Source organism: Vidua chalybeata, chromosome 2, assembly GCF_026979565.1.
Source record: "Vidua chalybeata isolate OUT-0048 chromosome 2, bVidCha1 merged haplotype, whole genome shotgun sequence".
Classification (NCBI taxonomy): Eukaryota; Metazoa; Chordata; class Aves; order Passeriformes; family Viduidae; genus Vidua; species Vidua chalybeata.
The window spans coordinates 68,227,011-68,244,700 of record NC_071531.1 but is presented as its reverse complement, the minus strand read 5'-3'; the positions used below and the strand labels follow the sequence as shown (position 1 = coordinate 68,244,700).

Here is a 17,690-nt window from a genome sequence, read left to right as displayed (position 1 = left end):
TGTGCTGGCAGTAATACAACATATCTCCGTGACCCCAAGCTGCACCAGGGGAGGTCCAGGTTTAACATGAGGAGGAATTTCTTCACAGGAAGGGATGTCATGATTGGAATGGGCTGTCCAGAGAGGTGGTAGAATCGCCATTCCTGGAGGTGTTCAAGAAGTGACTGGATGTGGCACTCAGTGCCATGGTTTAGTTGACAAGGTGCTGATCAGACAAAGGTTGGACTCGACAATCTTAAGGTCTTTTCCAACCTAAATGATCCTGTGATTCCATTGTGGAAGTTATATGTCAATCACTCAGTATCTGCCTCTGGGTCGAAAGCCACAAGTTGTCCATCCTTGATTTAGGTGAAGCAGGATTATCAGTAGAAAATTAAGGATTTTTCTTAGCAAAAAAATGAATTAATAGAAAATACATCTTATCTGGCAATTTAATGAATACGGCATCAGGGAAAAGCCCCCTAAAGATTTAATCATTTAATATGTACAAAAAAGCTAATTAACAGAGAATTACTTTGTTCAAAGGATCAGCTATACCCTTGCCTAGTTTTTGTCAGCTCTGTAGCTACCCTGGAACATCAGAACTGGAATAGCAGGGCTGCTGCAGGGCAGAAGAACAGGACATTGATAGAAGTGGAAGAAAGGAAAGGCAGAAATCCTGTTTAGCACTTTCCATGCTCTGTATAACTGAGCACTATTTCACTGCCACTGGCAGCAAAATGACCTTCTGTTTACACCACAGTACTTGAAGCTTGTGGTTTTTAAAAAAACTGTGCCTATCTCCAATTCTGATTACCTTCTCCAGGCATTTCTGAGCTGCTCAGCCTTCACAAATGGATTTCCTAACAGCAGAAATGCTTGGTATGGTACCCCTTAGAGGTATTCATCCTCTGCTGTTTTCTGCATCTGACAGCAAGAAGAGTTTAGAGGCAAGTATCTAAGAGAAGTTGAAAAACTACAGGTTGGGGATATCAGCATCAATGATACCATAATGCATGAAGCTGAGAAAAAATGAATCATATGTGAAAGATGGAACTGGCTGGATTAATGAGGCAGAGCAACAAGAAGCACATTTTGCCTTCTGCAGGGACAGTTCAGGACCATGGAAGAGAAGGAAGCAAGCCCTGACAGTGGGGCCACTTACTGCACTTTGTGAGATGGGAAGGCTGACCTTAGCTTGGTAAGGCCCCTTCAGTTCGAGAGCAGGTGCTTACAAGTTACAGTATTATCTGCTGTGGTCACTGCTTCTCCTACTAGAGGGATAAGAAACCAGCGAAGTCTCACAGTCACAGATACTTCCAATAAATCTATCTCCTGATGTAATCTGGTCCCTTTTCTGCCACCCCCTCCATTTCTGTGCTGTAGCAGTGCACATTTCCACAAGCGTGACAGCAAGGTTAGCCTAAAATCCCATCTGCTTTGGGAATAGTAGGGACTATAAAATCCCCACCATCTCACAAAAGCTAACACAAGGTCTACATTTCCACTGCCTTCCTGGCAAATATGCATCAGGTTTGGCCCAGAGAGAAAACCACGCTTTCACTTGGTAACATCATCTATTTCTTCCCTACACTGACAGCCTCTCCACTTCCATTCTTAAGTGGCAGAGGGACAGTGTCCTTCCTCCAGACCTGCAAACAAGACCTTCTCTTTTGGCCACCTACACTGCCTCCATGAAATATCTCTTCTGATCACTCTGTCTTGACTATCAGCTCTGCACCAGGGCTTTGTGCACCCCTTGGGGAAGTAACTTTTTTCTGGAGATAATTCATGGACACAGAGGCTTAGCAGGCAACACAACAGTTCAGAAGCAGCTAGCATATGTAGCCATGGTAGGAAAAATTCCCCACCTGTGCCTGACCAGAAAATTGTGTCCCATCTTACAAACCAGAGATTTGAGAAAGGCAATACAAATATTCATGGTCTCCACAGTAGCAACAGCATATTCAGATTTGGAGAAGGCTTTCATCAATAAAATTATATGACAGTGTACCACCAAGGTTCTTGCCTCTTCTCAGGCTCCCTGTTAAGCACGGTTTGAAGGCTCTGATCTCTTTCTTAAGCACATCCTAGTGTGGAGCTTATGATCTAGACCCTGTTGTGAGCACAACCTCCCCACCTGGAGATCCTCTGGGGCAACAACCCAGAACTCCATGAGAACAGCACAAGCTCAGAATACAGGCCCTATGATAGCATGGACCCGCTTGCTTCCACTACTTCAGGGTCAGTTCTTCCTCCAACTGAGTCCCGTAGGCAGATACATGTTCCACCCCACAGACACGAAGAAAAAAAGACTGGCAAATAAAGCAAACAAATTATTTTCATTACTCAGCTTATTCCAGGTGAGGAAAAGGGAGGGGAAGAAGAGAGGAACAAACCTATGCTTTTTCTGTCCTTTCTAGATTAATACATTCAGAAGGGATGTGAATGCTAGTTTAAAAGCTGTTGGTTATATAAAGAGAAAACAGGCAGAATTACTGCAGCAGATTATTCCACTTTCTTCTGTGCCTTGGTTTCTTCACATACAAATGGAGTAACAACAAGAGTGTTCCAGGACTGTTGTTTTAAAGATCTTCCCTCCAATATCAATGAAAAGTGTAGTACTAGTTTCAGTGATAACAGCTTTGACCCATTTTTTCCCAATTATTTTGCAATCTATCATTCACAGACACAAGTCAAAAGTAATGGGACTCATGTATTACATAAAAAGCCTGTCTTACAATCATCTTTCAGGCACATGTTAAAGGCAGAAGCAGAAAATGTAAAATGGAGACTACCTCTGAAACCTCATTTTGACTTCCTCCTGTAGGTGCCTTTTAATAGTCTTTATTGTATCTTTTTTTCCTTGAAAATGTTCCCCACCTCAGCTACTACAAAGGACAAAGCTCACAGAGTGGGTAGCAATTCAGTATTTTCCTCTTATCCTAATTTCAACCACAGCAAAGTACCTTATTTGCCACGCATCATTCAAACCCATCACTGAACTCAGAATACTGATTTCTTCATGGTTTTTCTCTGTGTTGCTATTTTGCCATAATATCTCATTGCTTCACAAGCCTTAATGGATATTCTCCCAGAGAGATAGGTGGGGTTATTATCTCTATTATACAAACACTAAAATCAAACAAAAAGAGGCTAAGATCAAAATGGCCAGAGCAATGACAAATTTTGGGTCCTCAATTTGTGATGCCTCAGATTAATATTTCCCCAGCTTTGTGTGTGTTGACAGCAAACCTCCACAAAATACCAGCTCTGCACTTCTGCAAGTCAGACCCCAGGTGTCTCAAACTGAGAATCCAGAAAACAAGAACACACCAATTAATGGCCACCCATGGAAAACCTCATTTACGTGGCCTTTTCATATCACATAGGAACTTGTGACAAGAGGCAGGAAAAAGCCTAGTTCTTCAGGGCAGTATTCAAATGCCAAAATACAAGACCATTCTTCTGTTTTTGAACAGCCCCCTGCCCAATTCAATACATAACCTTCATCACTGGCAGTAAATGCAACAGGAGACCTATAGAAATCAGCTTTGTTTATGGCAAAACTCATTCAATCCCTAAGTGTATTCCATTCTGTGCACTGAATGAGACAGGGATCCTATTGAAAAAAAAAGGTACCAGTGTTTGATCTTATAACTAAGAACCACATTTTATGTCTATTCATGAGAGAAGACAAATTAAAGATGGATAGGCAACCCTTTTAATTAATTTTCTGTATACTAAGTGTTTGACTTTGAAAACTAAATATATGCTTAATAAAGGTATTTAATATTTTCTTTTAAATGTAAACTAAAAAGGGAGAAAATAGGAAATTTCATCATTTGAAATCATAACGTTCTCCTCCTTTGTATTAGAAAGGTGCAACTGTTACCTCTTAAATAGTTGCAAAATTCTTTGCACTTTTAAAGCTTTATTCCTCTAATCTCATCAGACAAATAAATTAAAAAGCCACAGTGTCTATTTGAAGAAGACCCCTACCAAGAAAATTCTTGTCGAAGCAGGAAAAGCCCAGCAAAGTTTGATGTAGATGAAAAGATTGTCTTTGACTATTGCAATTTATCTCATCTCCCAAAAGCTGGGTAATCCTGACTATAGGCAGGGTGTCTTGTTCTCCCTCTTGTGTTGTGAAAAGACTCAGGAATAAACAAAGGATATCTTCCTAAGGGTTATACAGATTTAGCATGAGATACTGAAGGATACCACATATCAGCTTTAGCTCTTCTATATTTCCATGTAACAATAGCTCTTCTGCTGCACGAGAATACATCCAGAGAAGGTGAATTATATCTCAGTATATTTTATTCTCTATTCCCAGCAACCACTGGGACACATCATAATGGCAGCAGAGGGGATTAAGCACTAAAGGTGACTTCTAGTAGGAGTACAGCACTCTGTTTGGGAACTTCTGAGTGACTGCCGTACAAATGCTTTGAGACAATTCATGTCAGGCAGGTAGAAGGATCCACCAATTGATAACTCCCTTGTAAGAATTCTCCTATGAAAATAATAAACAGGGCACCTCGGTGTGGAGTTCCAGCAGATGTTTGTGTTCAAGAGACAGATGTTGTAACTAAGTCTAGGAAGAATGTGAGATGTCTTGCTGAAACCATAGCCTTCAGTCCGCTAGAAAATATAGGTAGAACTGGGCACCTCAGTACTGTAATACACCAAGTGAATGCCTTTAGAACCTGGCTATAACAAAGGCTGGAATGACATCTGAACAGTCTGGGTTTAGGCATCTTGCTCTGGTTATTGGGGAGGTATCTTCTGGTTTGGATCCAAGCCCTGAACCCCTGTACTGAAAAGAACAACTCCAGTTCCTCTCTGACAGCATGTCAGTAATAACTGACATGTAAATGTTTGTAAATGTAAATGACATTTACAAACAGTAAATAACTATTTATTCAGTATCTCAGTGGACACACTAGCTTCCCTAAATTATGGAAGATGTTGATCCAATCTCTACTGTACCTGAAAAGATCTCAAGTCTTACCTCCCTCCTACAAAAGACTGTTTAGAGCAAGCTGCTCCTAGCTTTTCCTGCATAAGCTCCTTGGCTTTTTCCATGGAAGAATTAAATAATCATCAGGCCAGAGACAGAGAGCATACAAAAGTAAATACCACTTTATATCCTACTGGTTAAGCACACTCCTGCAAGAGGATGGACTGGGTCCAGGTTCTGCTTCAGTGAGTATTTGATAATAATCATATGAAATAGTGCTGAAGGAGCACAAGAGACCATTTAGTCCATCCTCTGGTCCAGAGGTACTTCCTGCAGCCCTTCAGGACTGAAGCTGCCACAGTTTACTCACTATATCACAGTGTATCACAATCTTTTCAGACACCTCATTAAAGACCATTACTCCTAGTTTTATACATCATGGGCAGCAGGAACAGATTGCTCCTATTTTCTTTCACTTGCCAGACTAACATGTGGACCACTCTTGGCCTTATTCCTTTTAGGTTAAACAACCCTAATTATTTCAGTCTTTTCTCCTTTTACCTTAAGCAATTCTCACTATCCCAGTCTACATCCTCTCACTGGACCACACTTCCTCAGAGTGCAGTACAAAACTAAGGCAGGACATTTCAGCTGAGTCCTACATGTGCACATCAGAGCTGAAGGCTTATGAGATGGTGTCTGACGGCCTGCGCTCCCACTTGCACAGCCTGGTAAGATGGTGTTCCCCTTCCTGGCAACAGGACAACGTTCTAGCCTAACCCTGAACTTGTGGTCCTCTAGAGACCTTGGCTGCCTTTCTGAAGGACAGCCTTCTCCCATGTAGAACTGGCTGCAATATTAATATATTATATATTATATATACACATTAATTATATTAATATATTATTAATATTATTAATATATTATTAATAATATATTAATATTATTAATATATTATTAATTATATTAATATATTATTAATAATATTAATATATTATATATTATATATTATATATTATATTATATATTATATATTATATATATATTATATATTATATATTATATATTATATATTATATTATATTAATCATTCCCATGGAGAGCACTTCATATTCACTCTGATGCTGTTCAAACCAGGTCCCTGGTTTGACAAACTTTTCTTGAACTACGGTGGTTTCCCCTAGCTCACCACAGCTGGCTTATGCCATCTGCAGATTTTATAAAACACTTCCTCTAGACAGTTATCCAGGTTAAAATTATAATATAAAGTACAATGTTAGTTAATGAAAATATGAAGCATTAGCAGGCCACAGCACAAGCTTGTGGCAACCTGCTCAATAGTCTTCCGTTTCAACAGGAAATCAGTGAGAATTGCTCATTGAGTAAACTTATCTACACCAGTTCTGCATCTCTGCTGTAATGCCTTCCTTTGGAACATGTTTCTTTGCTTCATTTATGATAAAAGACTGTGAGATAATGTCAAAATTCTTACAAATGACAAGGTATGACAACTACTTCCTCTGTATCCACAAGGCTTGTTACAGAAGAAAGCTAAATTAGTTTGACATGATCTGTTCTTGACAGATCTGTGCTGGCTCCTAATAATCTCTTTTATTTTATTATTTCCACCATTTTTTATTTCTCCAGGAATGAAGTTAAACTGGGTAATCTGCAATTTCTTATCTTCTACTTGTTTTCAGACTTCTGACATCTCATCCAGGCCTCATGAATCTTCAAAGCATTCAAAGCTTATGGTTCAGAAATTGCTTCCCTCACCTTTGTAAATAAGCTAGGATGACTTGAAAGAACCATCTTACATCAGTACATCCTGATTTGTTCTGCCCTTTTCCTAGAGCCTAATCTTCCTCCTTTGTGGCTCCTGTTACCTCTTTTAGCCATCAACTTGCAGCTGATCACATTACTGAAGATATGCAAAATGGGCATAAAATGCTTTGGCCTTATTAACAATGCTGGATGTAAAGCTTCAACCACAGCTCTCCCCTCCTCTCCATGAGCACCACAAGCAGAGAGAGTCAGGATGATATTATTTCACTCTCTTGCTCTGGCTCAATTATTATTTTGTCTATGTATTGAGTTGATTATGGGTTATAAAAAGGATCATCTAGGCATGCCAGTAAACAGCCTAAGAATGTTATGGGGACTTTACAGTTTTAAGTGTAATTGTGTGAGGGCTTTAGGCACCTCCACCCTTAGAAAGGAAGGAAGCTTTAAAATTCTGTATCTTATGACAGACACCTCTAAGAATGTACTTCAGTTTAGAACAATCCCTTATTTCTCAGTTCAGAACAATGCTAAAATACTGTGAGGCATTTCAGACTCCTCTTGACAGTCACACCCTGATTAAAAAGTAAATACATTCTACAAGATAAGGCATTGTCTCATGGTATTCTTCCTGATTTGTGGAATCATACCACTCAAAGAAAGAAGACAATGAATATAAGTAAGAATTAACTGTAAGAGTTCCTATGAGCCATCTGGGTCGTTTTTCACTAATTTGTCATCTTTTTTTTTTTTTCACCTTCTACAGAATCTTGTACACTGACAACAAAATAGAGGGTTCTTTTTGCTGTATATCCATTTTTACCATATAACAGTGAGCTTCAAGTATTGTTTCACATATTAACTTCACTAACTTTTTTTCTGAAAGTTATCCAACTTCTGTTTACTTCATGGAGATTTCAGCTGGCTTCAGTTCTTCAGTTATTTTGGGGGGAGGTCTTTTTTTTCTTGCTCCATTTGTCCTTTCCTTAGGGTTTTATCTCTTCTATCTGGTATTCTGAGTGGAATTTAGGATACAAGGGAAAGGCCATTTGCCAGTTCTGCACTTTAGGCAGGACTGGTTGCATCCCTCTAATGATTTTGACTGCAATTTTAACAGTCAACATTAAACATGAATTTTCTGTTGCAGTTGTCAGTCCTCAGAACTCTATGTAGGACTGGAAATTCTCTTGGGTTTTCCACAGGAAATGTAAATAGGAAGGGTTAAACCCACAGTGTTACATCTTTGACCAGGCAAAATCTCCATTCTGACAGAATCATCTCAGCCTGTGCAATCCAGGTTGTTGCAAGTTGCCAGTCTGACTTCTCCAACATAACAAGCTAAGAATTAAAATGTTAACAGTAGGTAAAGTGAAAGTTCACAGTTCTAAGGAACACAGTGAAGTGTCCCTGCTGGGGGCAAACTTTTGGTCCAGTTTCTATAAGCCCCTTTGCCTCAGTTCCCCATCATTCAAGTACTGTCACCCAGCTTCACCACTCCCCTGAGCACAGCCGAGCAGGTGATGCCCTCCTTGCATTTGCTCAGCAGGTTATTTCCAGCAGTGGATTTCACTCTTACATGAAACCAAAGGGCTGCAATTTTACTGTCAGCAAATCAGGCACTGACACCTGTTTCTTTATGTCTACCATTCCTAACTAGATGACTTTTTGTTAAATTATTTATAAATCCACCACTGAATGCCTTACTCCTAAAGCTGTGGGCAGACAGAAGGTGAAATGACGCAAGGCGAACAATGGTCAGCTCAAAACCACTGTGGTTTACATCCTGCTGGTTTCAATCTGAATTAATATAAATGACTGGCATCTTCTGCAAAAGAGCATAGCATAGTACCATGGTGCCCAACCTGCACGCCCTGGAGTACTTAACATTGCAGATTTATAAGGTCATTGGATGCTGTTAATAAAATAAATTAATTAGACTCCACTCAATAGTCTGCTGAACTGAATGCTAATTGATAAGTCTTAACAGTTATAAGAATAATCAGAACTGTAAAATATTCTGTACATAACCAATTATTAGAAATCATCCCAATTCATAAAAAAAACTGAAGTTCCTGAAAACACTGTAGCACTTCTAGGCAATTGTGGGAAGGGTGGAATGAAACTAGCTTCAGATCCAAACACACTCCCCTGCACCCCCGAATTTTAGGGGCATTCAAACCAAGTAAGTGAGATTCTTTTGGAGCCCTTTAGCTTTACTAATTACCAGCTCTTACAGAAAGGTGTATCCTCCAGAGAGAATGCTTAAATATTGTGAGATGACCCAGCTTTCTATATATAGAGACATACTGTGATTATGGTTGGAATTAATTCAAGAAACTTCAGCTGCAAGATGAGTAATGAACGGGACTGACATTTATTGGTCACAATTTAAGAGACTGTAAGTACATCCTGGCTTCCCTTTTGAGACATAAATGCCAACCATCCCTGGATGGCAGGTTCAGGACATCCTGTCTTGGGCCAACAAGACAGCTGTAGCACAGCCTGCCACCCAACAGTGGCATTAGAAGCCAAGGGACAAGCCTGGAAGGAGCATGAACCATCAGGAAAGCAGGAATGCTGACACCAGTTTGTACTGCATGCATTGCTCCTGTTGCAGCCATACCCTTCCCAGCTGCTGCTGCAGCAGGGCAACCTTTTACCTAAGCCAAGAGCAACGTGAGAAGTGAAGATTCACCACTTTGCTGTCTCTGTCTAGGGATGCTCATTTGTGTCAGCTGCAACTCTGCCCAAGTGGAGAACTGGGGCAGATACAAAAGCAACTGGAGGACAAAGAAGGAGCCCAGTTTTCCTTCAGATACTGGTGCCAGGAAAGGTGAAGGGAGCCAGACCCTGGTGGTAGTGGCTGATGCTGCCAGCAGGAGCACTGCACGGTCAAGGGAGCAGGGGGAAGGCAAGGAGCAGAATAGATGGGGAGAGGAGACAGAATGAGTAACAGGTGGAGACAGCAGGAGCAGTGTAACTCCAAAAGTACAAATTCCGTTTGCTGTATTAAAAACAAATTGCTATTTTCATTACACTATTCCTTCACCCCATACACATATTGTAGGCTGGATCACTGTGGTGGTCGGGGAGGAGCTACCACTCTGGTGAATAGCAGGGAGAAAACTAATTTGTAGCCCTACACTCAGGCTCTGGTCCATTGTAATAAATCCTGGGCCTGAGAAGAAAATCAGTGATTTGTGTTGAAGGAACTCAAGGAGCTAATAAACATCCTAGCACTGCAGGAGTGACTGAGGATGGATAAAGCAGAGCTTTGCCTGTCTAAAGCATCTCTCACTTGAGGGCTTCTGAATCCCTTTTTTTTTTCCCTACTCTAATTGTTTAGTTTCCAAATTAAAGAAGTATCTTGCAGAGACGGCCACAACAATCCGAGAATGTATGCTTAGATCAAGTCAGAAAGCAGGTTAATAGCACTGCCAGAAAGAGAAACCATCTCTCCTTAAACCAATTCCTCTATACTGCCCTGTGGTGCTCACAACCATGAAAAGCCATCGAGTTTTACACATGCACTCAGCAGGTGATAGAAAGAGCCCAAAGGAAATATAAACACCTTCTCCACTTGAGGCCATCAGAGCTCTGAGGTTACATGTCACCTCCTGGTGTGCTCAGGAGGGTCTTGGAATTATAGATTAAAGGAATGTGGATGGATTCCTGACTTTGATTTTGGACTTCAGATGTTGAAAGGTGTTTCATCGGGGTACCTGCTCTGGTACTCCCATAGCAAGATATTCTACCAGCAAACATTTGTACCCTCCACCATGCCTTTCTGGATGACCAAACTCCTCTTATCAGCCCAACATTCCTCTGTGTAGAGTTACTGGGCTACGGTTGTTTCTTTACAATACTGAACAACAACAACTGGGATTTCAAAACTCAGATGCAGACAGGTAAGGACTGCTGCCAAATCTACCCCTGAGACCTGTCAGACTCACAGTAAACAGGGGAATCAGTGACTTCCAAAGGGCATCAAAACAGAGAGCAAAAGGTTTCTCATCTTCAGGTGTCTTTAGAGAACTGTCATCAGAGCTATTGTTCATTCTCAAATCCAAAAAGAGCCCTCCCAGTGTAAGGAGGAAGCCCAAAGCAACAAAGGAATCACAAGTTGTTTATGTTCAGGAAGAGGACAAAGGGAGGGTTGTACAGAAGGAAGGATGCATGGGCCAGCAGTGCATGCACTGAGCAAATGGCAATCAGCAATGCACCACCAGCCTTCCACAACCATACAGAGGCCTCAGCTTATAGAGCATGGTGCTAATAACACCAAGGTTGTGGGTTTCATCCCATATGGACCATTCACTAAAGAGCTGGACTCAGTGATCTTTGTGGGTCCCTTGCAACTCAGAATATTCTGTGATTCTGGTGCTTTTGCTTCAAATTATCTCAGCCAAAAGCAGAAGCAACCTTCAGGCTATTGCTGCTGGTAATACACCAATCCCTCAGCAGATACCTGTCTGCTTGGTAGAGATTAGGCAGGACCTACTTCTGCCCCATGTCCTCTGCCATGGACAGCACATGGAGCACACAAGTCACTATGAGGAGCACACGCCTCACTGCACGAGCACAGCAAATCCAAGCAGGAATACACATCCTTTGTTTGCATCACGCAAGACTATCAGCCTGCCTTCATCTTGCAAGGGTCAATGAGCCTCGTTCACCTTTCCACTAGCACAAGAAGGCATTGCAACTTGGCAGCTGCCAGCAGTGAGAAATTCCTGCTCTTTGGGAAACGGGAAATTCCTCTCCCTCTGGGAGAGGGAAATATAATGTCTGTGCGGGATGATCCTGGGATGGCATCACAAAATCCAAATCACATAATATTCTGAGTTCAAAGGGAGCCACAAGGATCATCAAGTCCAGCACTTAAGTGAATGTTCCATCCGGATATTGATCTCACAACCTTGGTGTTAATAGCACCATGCTCTAACCAGCTGGCTAATCTCAAGGTCCAGCACAGCTGGCCTGCAAGGAGAGTGGATTTGAGGTGAAAACACTTTGCATTTTCTCCTTCTAGTCAATCAAAGCCACATGACTGAAGGAGAGATCCCTCATCTTCATCCCCAAGCGATGCCCATCCTCTCAGCATACCATGGACAGAAGCCTGGAGCTACAGCTCATTTCCTTATCCTGTGGCAGGAGCAGCTCTGAGAACATTCAGGCAGCCTCAGCATTAGGCCAGGACAAGTCCTTAGATAATACATATTGGTTCCTTGGGCTGCACACGTGTCCCCAGCCTGGCATGGTCACACAGAAGATTCAGTGCAGCCCTCTAGGCAGGGATGCCTCTGCATACCAGTGGGCACTGCCTGACTTGTTTTTGCTGGGCCTTCAATTCAGGAGCAAGTGGCCAAAGACAATTTGGATCCACAGACTGATTTCTTTCCCACTAAGCACTACCACTGTCCTTACTGTCCTTCTCCCAGTGGAATCTCTGCCTGCAATTAGTTCCCTAGGAGGGGGCTTGCCTGTGCCATTAAGAATAGTTACATTATATGATCTAGGAGAAATCAATGTCTCTAATAGTCAGCAAAGGCAGTGGAGGAGAGGGTGATGGGAGGGCTGTTTCTCTGGAGACACCCTTCTCAGTAGAAATCCCAGGGGTATTGCCCCAGGAAGAGAAATAGTGAGAACAGTAATTAAACTTCCATGGAACAATTGTTTACTGGAAGAAGCACAGAAGCTGCTCAGTGTCTCTCAGAAAGGCAGAGGCTAGACTATCCCTAGGTGCAGATGAAGTTGCCTCTGCCCTGAAATCAGCAGTCTATGGTGATTTACACCACAAGTGGTGGGAGGAGGGGTGTGGATAGACACCTTTCCTTTAAAATACCCTTTTTCCTCTGTCCACAGTGGTGTTTAAAGGTAAGACCACGCCTTGCAAATATTGAAGCATCTGCATCATGCAGTATAATTAAGTTATCCTAAATGAAGCCTGAGACATCTTAATATCCCGAAGCAAGAAAACCTTCACTCTGCAGGCATCCTCCTCTCTTTTTCTCCATTTCCTCCTTCTTGTACACCGCTGCAGTTCCTGGAATGACAAGCCACATCATCGGCTGGCTGTAATTGCTGGAACTGTTCCCTAATGCTTTTGCCTTCTCCAATTGCATTAAACTGCATCTTTAGAGGTACAGCCCTGTTTATTCATGCGGCTCATGTGGAAGGGGAAAGAAATGCAGACTGCCTCTTCTCCCCTCTCCCTCCTTTGATTTGATGGGTGTGGCAGGTTTAAACCTTTGCAGCCGCTGGCTCTCTGGCGCTGGGGTGAGGAGGAGAGGATGGAACGGGAGGGAAGCCGTCGTCTATGGCTGGTGATGAATGGGACTCATCTCACCCACAAGTGGGAAACCTGCTTGCAGGTTATTGTTTGATCACTCATGCAATCTAATAGTGAGCACATACCCCCATAATGTCCATCTGTTCTAGAATGCAGCGCATGCAACACTTGCATTTCTAGCCACCTATCTCACTGCCCAGCCCTGTGTGTTACTGACTGCATCTCTCGCCAGCAGGAAAGGTTGAGTTCAGGTTCTCAGACATATCTCAACCCAGCTTTTCAGTTATGCTACCTCTCAGATGATTATTTTGTGGGCTCAGATTCAGAGCTGCAGTCAGCTGTAGGCAGAAATGACAACACTTAGCTATCTACATCTCTCATGGGCGGGCACAGTCAGTCAGTCAAATACTTCACTCTTCACACTGGCATCGCACCCACAAGAAAGAATAATCTGCAAGGTATGAGCGTGTGAATATATTTATCTCTGAGGGGTGGGAGGACAGACACACACAGGCACACCTAGACACAAATGTGAAGAGATTTCTTCCATGCCCAAGCCTGTAATTACAACATTTTGCTCCTTAGCTGCCAAAAAGGCGGGACACCGGGGACTTCCCCTGAAAAATAATTTGAGGAGAGCTGCCTTTATTTTGGGAAGGAAACTCCTGCCAGTGCTGAAGAATTCATTCCATCTTTTTCTCTCAGTGAAAGGTCTGGGTGGGGACAGAGGAAGAGCACATGCTGAAAACCGAGGTCTTTTTCTTCTCCCAGTCGAAGCCTTCTCTGGCGCATCATCAGCTTTCCCGAGCGAGCCGCTGTACTGCCAGTTTGGCAATTGCGCTGCGTATCCAGCTACGGGAGCAGCAGCTGGGCTCCGAGCCCACCACTATCCACGAATACGCTCAGGCAGGCGCAGTGGGGTGGCGCGGCTGCGGGAGGCTCGGGGAAGCATGTGCAAGGAGCGCACGGTGTGCCTGTGCGTATGCCCGTAGTAGCGAGGCGAGCGCTCGCAGAGCGGGGCCGTGCGCTGCCCGTGCACGCGCAGAGAGAGGGGTGTGTACCATGCGGAGGAGCCGTGCGGGAGCGGGCACACAGGGCTGCGTGCGAGCAAGGCACCTGCCTGGAATGCCGCGCATTCCTAAGTGCCACAGAACACAAAAAGAAACGAGTAAGCCCAGCGAGGTGTAAAGAACAGGTACATCAGAATGTCATTCGGGAGCTTTAATGCCCAACCTGCGATGGTACGGGCAGAATGATCCCTATTCCCCTGTAGCTCTTTTCTGACTCCAAAGAACCCCAGAGCTCCTACTTTATTTTAAAATTTGCCGTGCACCTCCACCCACTGCTCTGTCACTTTGCCTCCCTGTCTGCCTTCCTTCTCCTCCTCTGCTCTTTTCATCTCGTATTTGCCATCAGAATGTGCTCTGCTGGCTGACTGCGATGTGTTCCCCCCTCCCCAGCCTTCACCCCCTCCTCCCAGATTTTAGTGAGCATATCATTAATTGCAGAGCATTTGAAAAACCTGCATGAGGAAAAAACACAGGATGACGCAGGGTCTCTTTCTATCCCAATCACTTGCCCCTCCCCATTATTCAACAAATTTCTCCTTCGTTTGCTAACACACATCTCCATTCAGAAACACACTTTAACCTGAATCTTCTTTCAACCCTGTGCTGTTCACAGGAACTGTTCTGTTCTGTGAACAGAACACTGCAGCGCTATGCTGTAAAAGACACTGAAATTTATGCATATATAAAGAAAGTAACCAGTATGGTGCTGTGCCTGAGTTGAGTTTTGTGCTCAGAACAAGCACCAAAGCTCCTTGTCGCTACCTACAAATCCGTAATTCTTGGAAGTTTCTAAAATGCCTTGCAAAGATATCTAGGGTCAGTTCCTGCCTCAAAGTTCCAACTGCATAAATCCAGCATCCTCCCGAGGAAGTCCAAGAGGTTCAGCCAAAAAGGCTTTCTTAATCAGGAGCAGGTTTGGGCTTTCATACAAAATAAAAGGGGGAAGGGTGAGGGGGAAATGATCTAAGCAGCTTTTTCTTTTTTTTTTTCTAATTTCATTATCATTTTGGGCACAACAATTTTGACACTAAAAGGAGCCCCCACCCAAACCTTTTCATCATCTCAATTCCCTTATAGCAAAAACCAGGCGGTACCAGGACAGAAAATGAGCGGGTTTCCAACAGGTTCACACCATGAGCTTCTCTTATCCCACCCGAGTTCGGAGCTAACAGAGGCGTGGTCCTCTGTCTCTTCACCAGCTGGTGCAGTTGTCTAACTGGTTGTACTATGAAGGGTATTGCAAAGAGGGTGACTCTCCCCCTCCTTAGGCTAATACTTTTGTTATTATTTAATTGGATTTTTCACTGTAGCATAGGTTAAAAAAAAATCCTTCAGGTTAATTCTTGCTCAGATTGTTGCAAAACAAAAAAATGAATACACCTGTCCTCCGTGCCACCTCACAGCACAGGCACATAAAGCATCTCCCATTCATCAGAAACAGGAGCAATTGAGAGTATTCTGACCAGGGATCAAGGCTCACTGGGCATCCATTCCTTTTTGGCATACGATGGAGAATTGCTTCTTTTATCTCCAAGGTAGAGCCAGATCTCATCACGTTTCCTGCCAGCCGCAACACTCCCCTCCACTCCCCACCCCACCCCCCCTCCGCCCCATCCACACCCTCAGAACCACAGACAGAAAACCCTAGGCAATATAACTGCCCCTATTAAAAAAAAAAAAAAAAATAGAGGGGGGATTCTGGTAGCTCCCCCAAATGTGGATGTAGGCCACCCCCCTTCCCCACATCACCAGCCCCGGAAAGACAAAACAGTCACGTTGCAGGGTGTGAAAAGAACCTTCAGTCGCAAGATGCTAAAGAATTGCAAAATAGACGTCTGCTGAAAGCGGCTGAAATTTCCACTCCTCTTACCCCAACCCCTACCCCAGCCCCTCACACACTCAGGCAGACACGCACCCCACGGACATCCAGCAGCCTGGGATGTTTCTCAACAGAAAGAAATATAAAAATCTTAAGCTCTACCTGTTTTGTTCTTCTCATACAGCACAGCATGATCGTATTGTCCCCTTCCTTCCTTCTTCTTCCTTCCTTCTCCTCTCTCCTTTTCCTCTTCTCTCTCTTATCTCTCCCCCCCACCCTCTCCACTCCCTCCCTCCCTCCCTCCCTCTCTCTCTCTCCCTCTCTCACTCGCTCACACACACATACACACACGAGCACACGCGCGCACACACACCAGGGCAGTTAGCAGCAACTGGAAGGTCCACAGCTATTGCTCATCACACATGCACACGCTGCCTCTCCCTGCCTCCCTCCCTACCCTTCCCAGAATTGTTCGCCAGCTCTCCCTGACTCGTCACCTCCCCACCCCACCCCCACCCCGGCAGCCACCCCCACCCCCCCAAGTCCCTCGCCAGCCTCATGAATAATTAAAATCTTCAATCTGGACCCAATTACCCAACGACTCCCCTGTACGGAGGCGACAGGGGAGAGGGGACACTGCGGGCTGCGGAGGGGTGGGGTGGGCTGGGGTGTGTCTGGGAGGCACCGGGCGAGGAGGGGACCGGGCGGCTGGGGAGCCCCTAGCCCTACTCCCACCACAACAGCCGAAGCCCCCTGGCCACGGCCAGGAGTGGAATTTATGAGTGAAGAAAGCATAAATCTTTGCTTGGGTGGGGTGGGGTGGCGTGGGCACGGAGGGGAGAAGAGGGAATGGAGGTACTGCCAAGGCAGGCAGTATATGCCGTGCCCAGGTGATGTACCGTAGGTGGGAACTGCCAACTAAACAGGAACTGGTAAATGTGTTAAAATGGCTGTTAAAAATCCCTCTCCCCAGCACACTCGCAAACATACATGCACGTGCTGCCTTCTCCATATGTGCAGGCATAAATGAGTGAATAGTGATGTCCTGCAGCACTGAATGGGACAACTTTCTCCCTTGTTCCCTCAGTCCATCCCACAGATCTTCCACAGGCACAGAAAACAATACTCCTGCAAGACCTTTTCCCCCCCCCCCCCCCAAACACACAGAAATCATCCCTTTTCCTTCCGTATAGATCTCAATTAATTTCCATGTCCAAGTAATTTCTACCCCCATTGATCTCTGCCTGCAAATTGCTGCGAACTATTGCAAGGCAGATGTGCATGTTCACACACAGAGGCACTCTCCATGCACGTGTGGGAGCAGGAGTGCATGGGTCTGCATGCACAGGAGATCATGGCAATGCAGGAGCCCCAGCAAACATTAATGCATACATGCACTCACTCCCAAGCACACGTATGAAAAGTTATAGTGCCATGCTTTCTCAGAATATACATGAGCTGGATAGCTGCTATCTGTCATTGGGAAAAAATATCCCAGACAACAGTTAAACCAAAGTGTGACAATGTTGAGTATGTTAAAAATATGTTTTTTTAATTGCTGGATTTTTAGGATTTCATCGACCATTTACTTATTTCACTTACTGAGTCTGGGAGGCACAGTCAGATGCTGTTCTCTATTTAGCACTAATGTCACTACATCAGCTTCTCTGCCACACCATGGAGTTACTTCTAATGTATTTTTAATATAAAACTGCCTGTAAAAGAGAAGAAAAATTGTCCTAGGTTATTACTAAGGTCTTTGCTCCTTAATTACATCTAAAT

At 43.8% G+C, this 17,690-nt stretch overlaps 1 protein-coding gene across 1 annotated transcript in view; it reads right to left on the bottom strand.

Annotated features, from left to right (window-relative positions):
• GAP43 (growth associated protein 43) overlaps window positions 1-16,165 on the bottom strand; it is a 58,127-nt gene extending 41,962 nt beyond the window's left edge. The window contains exon 1 of the mRNA XM_053936035.1: window positions 16,071-16,165. Coding sequence (XP_053792010.1) covers window positions 16,071-16,100 — 30 coding nt within the window. The 5' untranslated portion in view covers window positions 16,101-16,165. The remainder of the gene's footprint in view (window positions 1-16,070) is intronic.
• Between the last annotated feature and the right edge of the window lie 1,525 nt (window positions 16,166-17,690).